At 47.7% G+C, this 15,977-nt stretch overlaps 1 protein-coding gene across 1 annotated transcript in view; it reads left to right on the top strand.

Annotated features, from left to right (window-relative positions):
• Nucleotides 1-15,977, top strand: part of il1rapl1b (interleukin 1 receptor accessory protein-like 1b) — a 116,680-nt gene that overhangs the window by 55,392 nt on the left and 45,311 nt on the right. The window contains exon 7 of the mRNA XM_047031585.1: nt 4,611-4,685. Within this exon, the coding sequence (XP_046887541.1) occupies nt 4,611-4,685 (75 nt within the window). The remainder of the gene's footprint in view (nt 1-4,610; nt 4,686-15,977) is intronic.

The following is a 15,977-nucleotide window of genomic DNA, read 5'->3' as shown; positions in this document are numbered from 1 at the left end:
GAGTCAGATAGGAAAGCGGTCATGTTAGATAATACGCCGGGATCACAGACTGCTGGGGGTCACTAATGAGCCGACGGCGGGGCAGGTAGAGAGGCAGGCAGAGAGGCAGGTAGGGCGTCACAGGCTGGAGAACGGGTAAGCAACTACAGATGCCGACAGTCCCCGTGCTCAACCTCTGATCTTTGAAGCGTGTGGTCGTTCACGCCCCTTCATTGATTTGAAAAAGAAACGAGGGGTTTGCAAGTCTGGGGCCGTAGCCCTGCACACTGTCAGCGTTTTGTTAGGCGGCAGTGAAGTGTGCTTACAGTCGTGACTGTATGCTCCGGGAGAGGAAATGGGTGAAAGACAAATGTATCAGACGGAATTTATGTTTTTCACCATGGAAACTAGATTAAATTAAATCAAATTTAAATAGCATTCTCAGTGATCTGGATCTAAGGTGCGAGTTACAAACCCCGGATGGCAGACGATCAGACTGATGCACACTAGTGTTAAACAACATCAAAACTGTTGTAAAAAAAGTAAAAAAAAAAAGTAAAAAAATGTAAAAAAGTGCGCTGCCAGTAAGGCCAGCAAGTACCCATTCAACATAATCTCTCTGTTCTAGGAGGATGTGGAAAACAAATAGTAATTACAAGAAGCTGACATTCCAGGTGGAGCTAATTAGCATCACCACACTCTCCACCAGGCTCAGCCGTCAGGTCACAGTTTGCCGGCGGATGAAAGGCGATCTACTGAGAGTCTGGAAGTTCAAATCGAAACCAAATCCTGGGCTATGATGTGCTTCCTCCTTTTGAAGGTCTCTCTCTTTCTAGCCCGTTGTCAGGTCAATAGTTGATCTGAAAATCAAGGACCCCCTTGCATGCGTTTGAAGCCTGTCTTGTTCGGTCAAACCTTAGACTTTCTAACCCTAACCCTGAAATAACCTTAGTTACAGTTGGCTACAGTTTTATGGTCAACCAATAGATTTCCATCGCATTGTCATCATCTTTTTTGATTAAGATATGCCAGTTTGTGCTGCATGCGTCTGTTTATAGTATCAAAACATGATGTAAAATCGTTAATAAAAACGTATGTCCTTCGCTGCAAGAGGACTGCCCCTGATTATATCTCTCTGATCAATTATACCATATGTGGCCTCCAAAAAGGAATCTATGAAGCCTACTCTTTGTTAAGCAAAGGCCGTTATCTTACAGAGAGTCGTTTTTACGGTGTACATTTTACTTTGAAGGATCACTGAAGACTCCTGGCTCAGTTCCTGAGATGCAAGGCAGCCTTAAAGCAATTTCCCCATCAGCTCAACATGAATGGATGTCCCCTGGAGAGCACTGCATCCAACCCTCTAGTGATTAGTGGGTTGGACCCATTAGCTGCACAATCTCAGACCAGGCCAGGGTTAGAAAACAACACCACACACTAAATGGACAGAATCAGTGTGAATGCAGGTTCAGACAGGTTCTAAGAAGTCAGGAGTCAGGTGGCTGAGCGGGTAGAGCATCGGGCTAGTAATCTGAAGGTTGCCAGTTCGATTCCCGGCTGGTGCACATGACGTTGTGTCCTTGGGCAAGGCACTTCACCCTAAAATGTAAATGTAAGAAAGTGGCTGATTGTTGATGGACAGGACATCATGTGTGCGGTGTAGGATTCCTGTTTAGTTTAGTCTGATCTGCTGATTCTGAATCCATGCTCTGCTCACGAGTGGGGGACGTTGAATTTAATTTGGATCATTTGCACCGTGGTTAAATAAATTTTTAATTCACCAAGTTTTTGCATACATGTTATTGATGGTATTTGTTAGTAAATGTTTTACTGCATTACTAAAGCCTCCTCCTTGAGTCCTCTCTCTCCGATGATCATTGTTTGAGACCATCATCCTCATCCATCTTCCTCTTCACAAGACCACGCTAACAACTGGAGCCATTTTTTGTTTTACAGGAAGTAAGAACAGGCATGAATGACTGAATGACGTGAATGAGAGGGATCCAGGCGGAAGACTGAATGTGGAGGAGGAGTCCTTGACTCTGATGTCAACGATGCTCTCATGCCTGGACTTTGAAAAGCTTGGTCAATCGGGAGGAGGTTGGTAGAGGGGGAGGAGGAGGGGAGAGGGGGAGGTGGAGGGGAGAGGGGGAGGAGGAGGGGAGAGGGGGAGGAGGAGGGGAGAGGGGGAGGTGGAGGGGAGAGGGGGAGGTGGAGGGGAGAGGGGGAGGAGGAGGGGAGAGGGGGAGGTGGAGGGGAGAGGGGGAGGAGGAGAGGAAAGGAGGAGGAGAAGGGGAGAGGGGGAGGTGGAGGGGAGAGGGGGAGGTGGAGGGGAGAGGGGGAGGTGGAGGGGAAAGGAGGAGGAGAAGGGGAGAGGGGGAGGTGGAGGGGAGAGGGGGAGGTGGAGGGTAGAGGGGGAGGTGGAGTGGAAAGGAGGAGGAGAAGGGGAGAGGGGGAGGAGGAGGGGAGAGGGGGAGGAGGAGGGGGAAGGAGAAGGGGAGAGGGGGAGGTGGAGGGGAGAGGGGGAGGTGGAGGGGAAAGGAGGAGGAGAAGGGGAGAGGGGGAGGAGGAGGGGAGAGGGGGAGGAGGAAGAGGAGGGGTGAGGGGGAGGAGGAGAGGAAGCTGTAATACAGAGACCTGTATGTGGCTGGTATAGAGAGGTCATATGTATGACAGGCTCCTGACTAGTCTTGAGTTTTATATTGGATAAACTGTGCATCAGGTGTGTAATTGATATTGTAATCAGTTGCGTCGACGGGGTGGCAGATGGGAGTGTGTGGTCTCCCCCTGCTGAACCTCAGTGAACTCTTTGATACTGAACAGGGATGTGGAGAGTCAGGCTGGCCTCACTTCCTCCTTTTAATCCATGTCTGGTGGGGACCACCTGTGGACAAGTGGTTTTACTGAACCGTGATTGGAGGGCAGTTACTGCCGTCCCCCTTGGGAATGAAAGGAGATTATTTGGTCCTGTAGAGGAAGTTAAAAGGAGGAAACCAACAGGATTATTTATTTCTTTTTTGTTCCGAAGCTTGCCTTCTCATCCATCATCATGTGATCGGTTTGAGAGCTTCCAAGGTCTTTAAGGGCTTTAGAGAGCCTCTCTTCCGTTGGTTAATTGATCAGTACATCTGAAGTAGATGGGAAATCCCAGTGGATGAAGACAGTAAGACAGCCAGGATGGAGGGCGGGGTCTAGCAGGGACATCAACATCCCTTTGACGACATCCTATAGACATCTTACAATGCCCGGTAGAACAGCTTAAAGTTTGACAAATGCTAATTACTACCAAATTTAAGATGTTACGTCTTTAAGGGTTCCAAGTATAGACAGGGGCTAGAAGACATGCGAAGATTAGTGTTGGTCCAGCCTGAATGATTGGTCATGTTTATTTCATTTTACTTTCAACCTTTTAGATTCATGGTTGCTATCGGGATGTGAATTTTCTCTCAGCAAATATGGCAAAAGGTGCTTCTCGACAACATTACCCACCCTGCCTTTAAAATACAAGGCCATAATCTATTTCTCAAAGATTTTTTCCCAGAATACTCTTTATTAGAGTACCGAGATAGCAGGGATTCTCTTATGGCACTGTAAAGAGGAGAACCAATTAGTGTGTAATAATAATGAGGTGCCCCTTAGTGCAAATCCTTTGTTAGTCTGTGACTGCTTAATTGGGCTTGGTGTATTCCAAGGGGGGGTCGGATATCTGACCTCTTCATCTGAGAGATCTAACACTTTCAGATGGCACGGCTGAGCCAGATCAGTACAGGACAGATGTTGGGTTTTAGATTTAGTCCATGTAGTTGTATTGTCAGTGTAAAAAAAAGCGTACGTTAAGATATACTTTTTAACACGTATATTTGTTTGGTTTTTAATATGTTTTTCCGTGCAGTAAGGTGTTGGATTTGAGTACAGGTCTTCGTATTGCATTAAAATTGCATAGAGAAAAAAATACTGTTTTGCACTTAAAAACTACCCCGCTATGTACTGTAAAAACCCAATTTAAGCAAATACTGTAAGTGATTGCGGTAGCTTTTGCAAACACCCTCCAACCTATAATCCATGTTCACTCCTATTGCACACTCATCCTAATCATCGACGTTTGCTTGGTGAAATGGTTGCCGGGCAAACTTCTGAAGCACACTGATGTTTAAAGCTTTGAATGGAGGAAATCCTTTGACAGCTTTCTTACTTCCCTTCCAGCTGTCTCCTCACCGTACTGTGCATGCATAGTATGCACAGCATACTGTACACACACACAGTACACACACACACACAGTACACACACACACACACACACAGTACACACACACACATTTACATTTAGTCATTTAGCAGACGCTCTTACCCAGAGCGACTTACAGTAAGTACAGGGACATTCCCCCCGAAGCAAGTAGGGTGAAGTGCCTTGCCCAAGGACACAACATCATGTGGCACAGCGGGGAATCGATCCGGCAACCTTCTGATTACTAGCCCGACTCCCTCACCGTTTAGCCATCTGACTCCCGAAACACACGAAAGCTAACATTGTCAAGGCACTCCTCAAATTAAGTATGTGAACTCTAGACTAATATGGAATGTTGAAAATAATATTACTGTTGTTTTTTTTGTTTTGTTGTTTTTTTGAACAGCCCCATTGACAGACAAGCCTCCAAAGATTCTCTATCCATCGGAGGACAAAATGAGCACCATGGAGATGACAATAGGTAAGACCAGTTTTATGTTGTACACATTTCCACACACACATGGATTAGCTTCCTCTGAGGTCATTCAAGCCAGCTTGACAGACTGTTGTAGAAGACAATTCCCAGCGGGAGGGTGGGTGTGAAAGCACACTCATCTCTTGACACTATCACATGCAGTGAGCTACCATCACATGCAGTGAGCTACCATCACATGCAGTGAGCTACCATCACATGCAGTGAGCTACCATCACATGCAGTGAGCTACCATCACATGCAGTGAGCTACCATCACATGCAGTTAGCTACATTCCCAGTGAGGTTTCTGGTCTTGGTGTCGAATGGCTTTTAATGTGACCCCCCTTGAATGGACTTTGACGTCAAAGGGACTTTTTTTTTTCTTTCTCTGAATTTTCTCTCGTGCGCGTTAGCTTTAGATCAGATTCAGCATAGACACGGGTTTACCTTATGAATCAGTTGCAGCAGGTGCCTTCGTTAACTCTGCAACATGGATGCTACACATGTTTAATCACCTGGCTAATGTTGGGAGTTGATACCCTTGAGAGTGAGACTATAGGCCTTTTATCTCTGGCTTTGTTGCGTTCGATTCCCTGTAGGTGATTGCCAGTGATGGTGACTGAAGAGCCAGAGTATGAATGATAGTCTTTAGTGTGCCTAACCAGCCGCACAGCACATGGAAACTCATGGGAAAATTCCTCTCGCTCTCTGATTGGATGAAAACGCAGCTGCGGATGGGAGAGAAAATGGGTCATGATAGGAGTTTCTTTGAAGTAAATTTGTCATGGGTGATACACACAGGCTGTGGAGGTAAAAGGTGGCAATCAGAAAATAGGCGCTAGTCATTTTGAGTTTAAATTGATGACAGATAAAAGCTTTTCGTGTTTTTTATCGGATTAAATGTTTTGAGGATGGATTGTGATTTCAGCAATCCATTAACAGGCAGTTCTGGCAGGTCTACTGAACAACCAAACGCTCCAGGGAATAACTGGTTTTACTGGCCGTTCTTAAAGAGACAGTCTGAGTAAAATCAGTATATATATCAGATGTTTTTCAATGTCAGATGTGGTCTTCTGTTAAATGAGTCAATACTTTTGTTGTGTGGTACATTCAGCCATGCTGCCTTATTTATGAAATCGTGAATTAGATTAAATGACCAAAACATGGTGCCTTTTTGATATGTGCCTTGGTTGTTATCTTAATGTCCAAGAACGTTGTATGGAACATAGATTTATTTTTGTCACGTTGCCCAAAATCTTAATCCACCAACGCTTGGCACAAATATGATATAATCGGTTTACAGTATTCTTTGTGCGTTCTAAGGACAGGATTTTCACAGACATTGTATCTTAATAGTCAGTAGTACAAGGTTTTTGATGCCAACCCGTTCTTAGATAGTATCTTTCCACACATTTATTATAGATCGAGGAGCCTGTTTTGAAGATCCAACTAAACAAGTCCTTGTCACTTGCTCTCCAGAGTTTTGATACCGTGCTCATGTCAACACTCCTAAACCAGGGGGCTGTCAGAGGCCTTTCCGTTTGGGGGGGGGGGGGGGCGGTTTGAAAGGCTTTTTAAAATTAATCCGCTCATAAACTATAGAAACATAAATGGCTTTCGTTGACAGTTAATTAGGCTAGCGCAAAAGAGAGGAGGAGGGAGAGAGGGAGAGAGAGGGAGAGAGACACAGAGAGGGAGAGAGAGGGAGAGAGAGAGAGAGAGAGAGAGAGAGAGAGAGAGAGAGAGAGAGAGGGGGGAGAGAGAGAGAGAGTCAGAGAGAGAGAGAGAGAGAGAGGGGGACAGAGAGAGGGGGAGAGAGAGAGAGAGAGTCAGAGGGAGAGAGAGGGAGAGAGAGGGAGACTGGGCTCCTCTTAGGAAGCTCCAAAGATGGAGGGAGAAAGAAGGGAGGTTCTGGGGACGACGTCCGGAATTAATCAACACGTCTTTCTTCTGTTCTTCCCTACCTCTTTGTTTTGTTTTCTTTTTTCTCTAATGGATGAAGATCTGCGCTGACAATCGATCTGCCACGACGGCTTTGATTAAAATGAGTTTAGTTAATGCTTTGCTTGGCACTGGGTGGGCATGGATTCCCCTAGCCCACACTGCAGGACAAATCAGATATCTCTGCAAGTCAGTAATTACGTTACACAGTTAGGTACAAGGTGTTCTCTTGAGTTGTGTTGATGCCGATCCAGTAATACAGTCTGAATGTCCGAGCAGTACCCAAGTAAATGTTGTAATCGTATTAACCTTTGACTGGATAAAGATCAGGCAGTCCTTCCTTAAAGCCTTGCTGAATTCTTGAAGGATGTAGAGGAGATGACCAACACTAAATGTAAATGTACTGAGAGAGAGAGAGTTAGAGAGAGAGAGAGAGAGAGGGGGGGGGGGGGAAGGGGGAGAGGGGAGAGAGAGAGAGAGAGAGAGGTGATTGATTTAGAGCCAGAACATGTAGCATCTCTGCTAACATGGGGGGGGGGGGGTGCACCCTCATCCAACCCCCACTTCCCTTATCACATCCCAGTCTCCATAAAAGCACAAGACTATCTGCTAACGTTTGCACACTGCCCCCACTGAATCTAATCATAAATGATCACCCGATTTACTGTCCTCGAAACCCGGCAGATGTGGCTACTCTTGCGGAGAAGAATTAGCCTTGCGTTATTTCATCAGCAGGCTCCCATCAACGCACAAGGGCAATAACGACCCACCCTTCTCTCTTCATCCTTCTTTCTTCACCCTTCTCTCTTCACCCTTCTCTCCTCACCCTTCTCTCTTCACCCTTCTCTCCTCACCCTTCTCTCTTCACCCTTCTCTCCTCACCCTTCTCTCTTCACCCTTCTCTCTTCACCCTTCTTTCCTCACCCTTCTCTCTTCACCCTTCTCTCCTCACCCTTCTCTCCTCACCCTTCTCTCTTCACCCTTCTCTCCTCACCCTTCTCTCCCAGCCCCACTCCTAACCCGAGGTATGCTTTCACAGCCTGGGGATCATTGGAGAGTAACAACATCACTTCATTCTTGTTCTAGAAAGGAGAGTGTTTCACTCAGTCAGACGCGCTTCAGCAAAATTGAAATGAAAACTTGGCTTCAACTGAAAGTATCAACAATAATAATCCTCTAATCATTTTCTTGAGACCACTTAACCTATCAGGTTGCACGGGGGAAGCATGTTGCCTGTGTTGTAATAAGTAACCACTGCTTGTGATGTTAGCTTTAGTGATTAGGCCTAACATCCGGAAATAGTTTCTATAATTTTCTAAATGATCCTGCTTATTTGTTTAACCAACCATGTGACCCAAAGAAACCTGACATTTCTTGTGCCTCACAGAAGACAGGGCTGTTCCTCTGGCTGGTGTGTAACCAGCCAGCTGCACCACTCAGGGCCCTGGCTTTACGTCCCCCTTTCTCCTCTGTCACCACCACCTATACATCCTCCATTTTTACACGCTCCACCCAGTGACACTTGACGTTCAGGCGTTGTGGTTTCTGACATCACTGAGGCCCCAGAGTGGGAGAAGGGAGGAGACTTTTGCTGCTGGAGACGCCACAATAAGGTGACGTCAACAACAGCATTAAGACTTCTGTGGCTCCTGGGAGCTGAATCAGAGACTGTCCTCCAAGCAGGTCAGTGTTGAAAAGAGTTGAACTCCGTCTCAAGGACATGAAGACTTTCACAATACTTCTTCTGTGGTCAGTAGGTCCCTTTGACTCCATGGCGATTGACAATTGGTTGAAGAAATGTAAACCAAACTTGCTTTCGTAGAAGCATAGAACAATGATCAAGAACAAGAACAAGCTTTCCATGTATACCCACCTCCCAACAGAAACTGGACATGGTGGAAACTAATTCTTGATTTGGCAGACAATAAAGTATAATCTAATAGAGACTGCGTTTTTTGATACTTTTCAATCTTTTTGAGACCTACTGAATAGCCATACATCAGTGTCTGTGCAATATGGATTTGTTTACTGAAATGTGATATTTGTTATTTGAGATTCGTAGCCAATTTCAGATATCATTTTTTATAATGAATGCTGGTTATCGATCATAAGTTCCCCAGAAGAACGTGATGTGAGGAAAAGGGAAAGAGAGGGAGAGAGAGGGGGAGAGAGGGAGGGAGAGAGAGGGAGGGGTAGAGGGAGGGAGAGGGAGAGAGGGAGAGGGAGGGGGAGAGAGATGGGTCAGTGAGGACCGTGACAGAATAATGTGAACCCGTGTACTTACACTATTTGAACACTGCAGCGTTCGGTTCATAAATCATGAAAATCTTTGACCTTTGAAAATGTGTGAAGGCTCAGGGTCAAAAGGTCACAGGTCAAAAGGTCACAGAAATTCACACGAAGCCCATTGATTTCTTTCCAGTAATTGGAAGATCATGAGTTGTCATGTCTTGACATCTTGCCACTCTCCCACTCAGTTCATCTCAGACTAAACACAACAGCAAGAAAGATGCACTGCAACAGATACACTTTTTATGAACACACTAAAGAGTAGGACTCCATGCTGTAACTAGTTGAAGAATATGAGTTCTGACCCTTTCTGTCCCTTCATAATCATCCTGACTTGCCGACTGTGTTGTCCGTCCATTGAAAAGCAACCAACAGTTTGTGAATTCATAGATCTCCTGTCTGTGAATTGATATCACTGTGCAAATACAATATCTTCAATTTATAATAGGGGTACTACGTACGTATATGTAAACCATCGTACAGGAAATGTGCTTCTCTGGTTTCTCAGAGCAGGGAAGCTCCTAGGCTCCCTCCCTCCTCTCCCCCCATCCCCTCCCTCCCTCTCCCCCATCTGCACCACCCTCCCTCCCTCTCCCCCCATCCGCTCCATCCTCCCTCCCTCCTCTCCCCCCATCCCCTCCCTCCTCTCCCCCCATCCCCTCCCTCTCCCCCCATCTGCACCACCCACCCTCCCTCATCTCCCCCATCCCCACCTCCCTCCCTCTCCTGCTCTCTAAATGTCACAGCACCGGCAGCAGTGCGTCGATGCCTAAGGTTCAGAATCCCCAGATCAATATTACATCATTTCTCTCAATTAGGGCATATTTATTCTCCCCCAAGTTATTGTATGTCAGTGAGGAATCCTATCTGCATTCCTGGCTCTGCTCCAGAGGACCCACACGCGGTCAACGTGGGAAAGGGAGAAATCATTTCAGATTCTGACTGTGGGGTGAAATATGATAGTGTCTTACCTTGGGTTATTACAGATGAAAGTAAATATGAGAAGTCACACTGTCCCAAATGGCTAATATACCCTGCAGGACGGCGATATAAATCGTTGCTGTCATATTTGGGCGGGGGCGGGGAGGAAAATTCTTGGAGTCTGAACTCTTAGTAGCTATCATTAGCGTTTTACATGAGGATGGTAATGAGGTTGACATTTTGGTAATGTAGGAACTGATCAGCTAAGTAGACTAAATGAGAATAATTGCATTGAGGGAATTGGTGAGAATTTCTCAGACCTTTCCTGTGCATTTTAGTATGCTGATATTCTAAAGTTGAGACTTACTGTACTCACCGCCAATAACTCTTTCAGTGCTTTAGATTTTTCTTGATGGTAATCTGTCTTCTGCAGAGAAAGCAGAACCTTGAAAACGATTCCATAGCACAGTTCTGTTTTTCCCGCTCGAACGCGTAGTCATTCAAGACGAGACAAAGCTGTTTTCACTTGAGCCGTATCCTCCACGCTCTCACTCCTTCTCCAGCTCTCTGTTTCATGTGTTTTTAATGACTTATTTCATTGTGTGAGACTGTAGCTTCTCGTAGTTCTCGAACCCAGAGGCACCATAATTAGCTCATTGCTAACGTTGCAACACCCCTGGTGACTCAGGCTGCGTGGAAGCTTTGTAGCCTCCGTCGCCTTCCTTTGAGTTAAGGTGTTGTTCATCGTCCCTGTGAACCTCACTGGGCACCAGGATCCAGTGCGTGCTAAACCACCACATGACAAGATGGCACATCTGAGATCACCTGACCAGCGTCCGAGAAAATACGACCCTCACGTTAGGCCTTCTTAAACCCTCCGAACCCCGGATCATTCTCTCTACCTTTCGGTGAGTTACGAAAGATGCCAGCATCGAACCAAGTGGACAGAGCTTTGGGTCAGCTGTTGTGTTGAATACAGCCGATGTGTATGTATGTTTGGGGGGTGTTTTGAAGCGTTGACGTGAGCTGGGGACGACCATGTGTGCTGCCTGAGCCAGCGTGTGACCTTGGTGCTGCGCTCTGTCCTGTCCTGAGTTTGGGCACTCCAGGGTGGATGGACTGGGCTGGGTTCCAGACACCTCTGGTTCCAAGAGTCAGGGAGGGAGGGAGGGAGGGAGGTAGGGACTGAGAGGCCTGTGATGCCAGGCCAGAGCTGGAGGGGCTGGGCAACGGGCGGTGTGTGGGGGTGTAGTGTAGCACATGTGAGGGGGTTTAGTGTAGTGTGTGCGTGTATAAGTGTACTCTGTGTTTGTGTGTGTCTGCGTGTGTGTGTGTGTGTGTGTAAGATGGGGCGTGGGAGACACTGACACTGGGGCAGCAGTAAGCTGCTCACACATAAGAGCTCAGTCTGGGTCTTTCCTGTCAACCTGACACGTCACAGAGGAGCACTGTAACCACGCCCAGAGCCCAGAACCCTCCCTGGTGCTCAGCCCTGCCCTAGAACCCACCCTGGTGCTCAGTCCTGCCCCAGAGCCCTCCTTCGTGCTCAGCCCTGCCCCAGAGCCCTCCCTCGTGCTCAGTCCTGCCCCAGAGCCCTCCCTGGTCCTCAGTCCTGCCCCAGAGCCCTCCCTCGTGCTCAGCCCTGCTCCAGAGCCCTCCCTCGTGCTCAGCCCTGCCCTAGAACCCACCCTGGTGCTCAGTCCTGCCCCAGAGCCCTCCCTGGTCCTCAGTCCTGCCCCAGAACCCTCCCTGGTGCTCAGTCCTGCCACGCTCGACACTCAGGCACCATCCGGGGCACCTTCCACTCCCTGCTCACAAGAGCTCCGTGGAAGCAGCGGGGAGTCAAGATTGCACCATTCTGTATTTTGTCCACCTCGGTATTGCTTCATAATATCGCTTTGTTTGATCTGGAATGAGATTTTCTCAAATCAGAATGAGTGGCTCATTTGTATCTCGTGAGGATCAGCTAGCTTTCCGAGTTGAATTGATTGAACTCACTTCTTCTCTGTACAAATACCACCCACCTGTGCCTCGAAGAGCTAGCTGGTCGGTGATAAAAAACTAAACTTTTTGAAACCTTTGTGAGTCCAGTTACCAGCGTGACACAAACAGGTAGTAGAAATGGCTAGTCTTTACTCTCTCCAATGCTCTCCCTTCCCTCCGCGGTGTGACCATGTGCTGCTGGAAGGTTGTAGAGCTTCCCCAGTTCGTCATCAGGGTGCAGTTCCAGTTTAGAGACGCAGGTCTGTGACTCATCAGCCAATCAGGGAGCCGGGGAGAAGAGGGGGCGTGTCGCCCTTATCCTACACTTGGGCATGCTGCCTGGGACACGAGTCTCCAACCCTGCAGCCTCTCTTCCTCTCCCCTCCCTCCCTACCCATCTGTAGATGTGTGTGTGTGTGTGTGTGGTGTGTGTTGGTGTAAGGAATGGTCTGGTTCCTGCTCTGTAATGATCATCTGAGCTGTCAGCATCCTCGGTCCTTTCCTGGATATTATTGACAGAAGTGTCAGAGGGAATGCTTAGCCTCCGTTGTGATGTGTAGCTCCACACTGATGACTACCCCCCCCCGCCCCTCCCTCACCCAGGTGCCTCCAAGGCCCCTCAGACTCAGAGGCCAAGTGCCTCCAAGGCCCCTCAGACTCAGAGGCCAGGTGTCTCCAAGGCCCCTCAGACTCAGAGGCCAGGTGTCTCCAAGGCCCCTCAGACTCAGAGGCCAGGTGTCTCCAAGGCCCCTCAGACTCAGAGGCCAGGTGTCTCCAAGGCCCCTCAGACTCAGAGGCCAGGTGCCTCCAAGGCCCCTCAGACTCAGAGGCCAGGTGTCTCCAAGGCCCCTCAGACTCAGAGGCCAGGTGTCTCCAAGGCCCCTCAGACTCAGAGGCCAGGTGCCTCCAAGGCCCCTCAGACTCAGAGGCCAGGTGCCTCCAAGGCCCCTCAGACTCAGAGGCCAGGTGTCTCCAAGGCCCCTCAGACTCAGAGACCAGGTGCCTCCAAGGCCCCTCAGACTCAGAGGCCAGGTGCCTCCAAGGCCCCTCAGACTCAGAGGCCAGGTGTCTCCAAGGCCCCTCAGACTCAGAGGCCAGGTGTCTCTCTACTGGACTGCCGGCAAAACAAGCAGCAAACCAAAACTCATCGGGAGGGTTTGAAGTTTAAGAATTTCCCACGAAACGTAATCGTGCTCCGCGAATGAATTGACTCATCGGGTGAAAAACGTGATTAAACTAAGATGGCGTCCAATCGCATTTACCCACGAATGTGTCAACAAATTGGAGCAATGTGCTTACCCAGCAACCTGCCCCCCCCAGGTCTGATAGACTATTATAAATGACCATGGCCCTCGGATTGAACAAAACGTCAGTTATTTACTGGAGGTCTAATGTACCGCAGCAGCAGGGATCCTGCTGCTGTCAGTCTACTGGCTTTTACTCCTCCAGCTGGCCTGGTTAGGAATACCAGATACATGTCCTGGCTGTGCTGCCATAGAGCCTGCAAACACACAGATCCTGCACTGGAGCAGCAAGTACACAGAGGCAGGAAAGACAGAGTTTGCTGGAGGAGAAACAGGACCTCACTAGAACATTGCTCGGGGTCAGCTGGGCCAATGAATAAAGTGAAATTGGTGCTTTCAGTTGTCCAGTGGCACCAGGTAAGACCTGTCCTGGATTCACAACAAACCGGGGCTCTCCCCAATCTCCAACGATGCGAAACAGTTGTATGAAGGTGATCTTTGAATACTTTCTATCTGTGTTGGAGATTTCATACTCGAAATTGACTGAGATAAACTCATGAATATTTTACCCTAGCTCAAGCTCTCTCTTGGTCATTTGCTTAGCGGCGTGTAAAAGGATGGTTCTGCAAAATGAGTGCTGAAGCACCTGCAGTATACTGCATGGTCAAGTCAAATACTGCACTTTACTTGATTTGACAGGAACATATATCCTGTACATTTACATTTAGTCATTTAGCAGACGATCTTATCCAGAGCGACTTACAGTAAGTACAGGGACATTCACCCCGAGGCAAGTAGGGTGAAGTGCCTTGCCCAAAGACACAACGTCATGTGCACCAGTATGAGTCTGGTGAGTCTGCAAAAACAGTTTTGTCTCCCATGACTTGGCTCCGGCTACTCTTCAAATCAAATGTAATTTCACTGAGGAGTAACTTCAGGTTACTTTGCATTCATGTTGGGTATGGGGCCTCTCTCGGAATGTTTTTTTTATTTTGATTAGATTTGGGACAATTCCTTTTGGGCTTGAGCTGTTAATTGTGCTTCCTTAGGTAGACGTGACTTCAGAGAGAAGGGCCAATCAGAGCGGACCGTGCAGCTGTGTCCTGCTGTGCCACCTAAAGTGACTCTCAGGCTTTCATAGTTTGTGCCTCTTTGTGTTATTTTTGGTTTTGATTTAGAATTGAAGTTTGTCTGTCCTACTTTTCGCATTCCCTAAAGTGAACTTGAGGCATTTTTCAAAATGATCCAGATTTTCCTTTTTTTCTGGGAGGGGGGGGGGGGTATGGAGTGCAGCTACTGTGTTTTTGTCCAATCAGTGCTCTGGAACTCTCCTCTAAGACATATGCTGTTTTGCTTGTGGCGACTCTCTCTCCCTCTCTCTTTTCTCTCTATTCTCTCTCTGTCCTCTCTCTCTTTCCCCCCTCTCTCTCCTCTCTCTCCTCACTCTCTCTCCTCTCTCTCTCTCTCCTCTGTCTCTCTTCTCTCTCTCTCTCTCTCTCTCTCTCTCTCTCTCTCCTCTCTCTCTCCTCTCTCTCCTCTGTCTCTCTTCTCTCTCTCTCTCTCTCTCTCTGTCTCTCTCTCTCCTCTCTCTCTCCTCTCTCTCCTCTGTCTCTCTTCTCACTCTCTCTCTCTCTCCTCTCTCTGTCTCTCTCTGTCTCTCTCCCCCCCCCCCCCCCCCACACACACACACACACACCTAGCCAGTCCTGACACTTTGTCTACCTTTTCTTCTCACTTTCTATCTCTTACTCACTCTCCTTCTCTCACCTCCCCTCCTGTCTCACATATACACACACCTCAACAATCAATAACCCCCCCGTTGCACAGTTGATTTGATGTCTCCTAGGTCACCTGTCTAAAAGGCCCAAATCCCCAGCCTGTTCCATTGTCCCCATAATCAGATTACAGCTCTATCCAGTCATACCCTCGGCTCTTGAAATCTCAGTTCTCTCCTCGCAGGCACACTGAGTGATTGCCCCGCCTGCAGATGTTTTGTCATAATCACAGTATTTACAGGTTGTGCAACGCCCCCAGTTTGACTGATATTCAGAAGCATTGTTGGATAATTGTCGAGGTGCTCATGAATTTCAAACGTCTAACGCTGTCATCATGAGGATAAAAGAAGCACAGTGACCAGAGCTATAGTGCGCTCTACATGGTACCTTTGACATGTATTATTTTTCCTTTTATCCAGAGTGACAGAAAAATGAAAAGTTTACACCGGAAAAACATCAGGGATCCAAAGCAGAAAGGATCTGAGTATCCAGACTGCGTTGCTGATTGATTAGCGATTGTTGTGTTTCCATGGTGTCTCCTTGACAACCCGCAGAACAGGGCTTCTCTGTGGGGAGTCTCCTTGTGCTCAACTCCCTCTCATCTGACCTCACGTGACATTTGGGTTAGAGGACGCACCGACCTGATAACCCTAATCTCAAGGGAAAAAGCTAAGGATTAAGAGAAGCCAATGAGAAACGTTGCTTCTTCTTTGGACAGCAGTACAACTGCATTCAAAACTAATGTAGCCGTAGCAAACCAATAAGAGTCGCAATCTGAATAAATGAGAAGGTTTCACAAGAGCGGAGTCTGTCTTTCCAAGGCTACCAGCCGCATTCTGTCTCCACGAGCTTGAAGACGCATCTCACTTGACTGACAGCTCGGTAGATCGGTTGCCATGGGCATCTCTGATCCCGTCTGCCTGATGATGTCATCAAGGCATGCCACATCCACCTGCGGCAGCAGCTGTTGCTATGGAGATCAACTGTAGCAATGCAGGAATGCGGGAAGCGCGAAGGCAAAAGCTGCAACTGGAGTTCAGAACGTTTCAATTTGTGGCGTAACGGCAATTCTTCCCTCTGTGGTGTGTGATTCCTAACCTATAAAATAACTAACGTTTGATTGATGATTTTGTTCATATGAACACT

This window comes from Hypomesus transpacificus, chromosome 12 (genome assembly GCF_021917145.1).
Source record: "Hypomesus transpacificus isolate Combined female chromosome 12, fHypTra1, whole genome shotgun sequence".
In the NCBI taxonomy this organism is placed as follows: Eukaryota; Metazoa; Chordata; class Actinopteri; order Osmeriformes; family Osmeridae; genus Hypomesus; species Hypomesus transpacificus.
The sequence above is the reverse complement of the archived record's forward strand: the minus strand, read 5'-3'. Positions and strand labels throughout refer to the sequence as shown.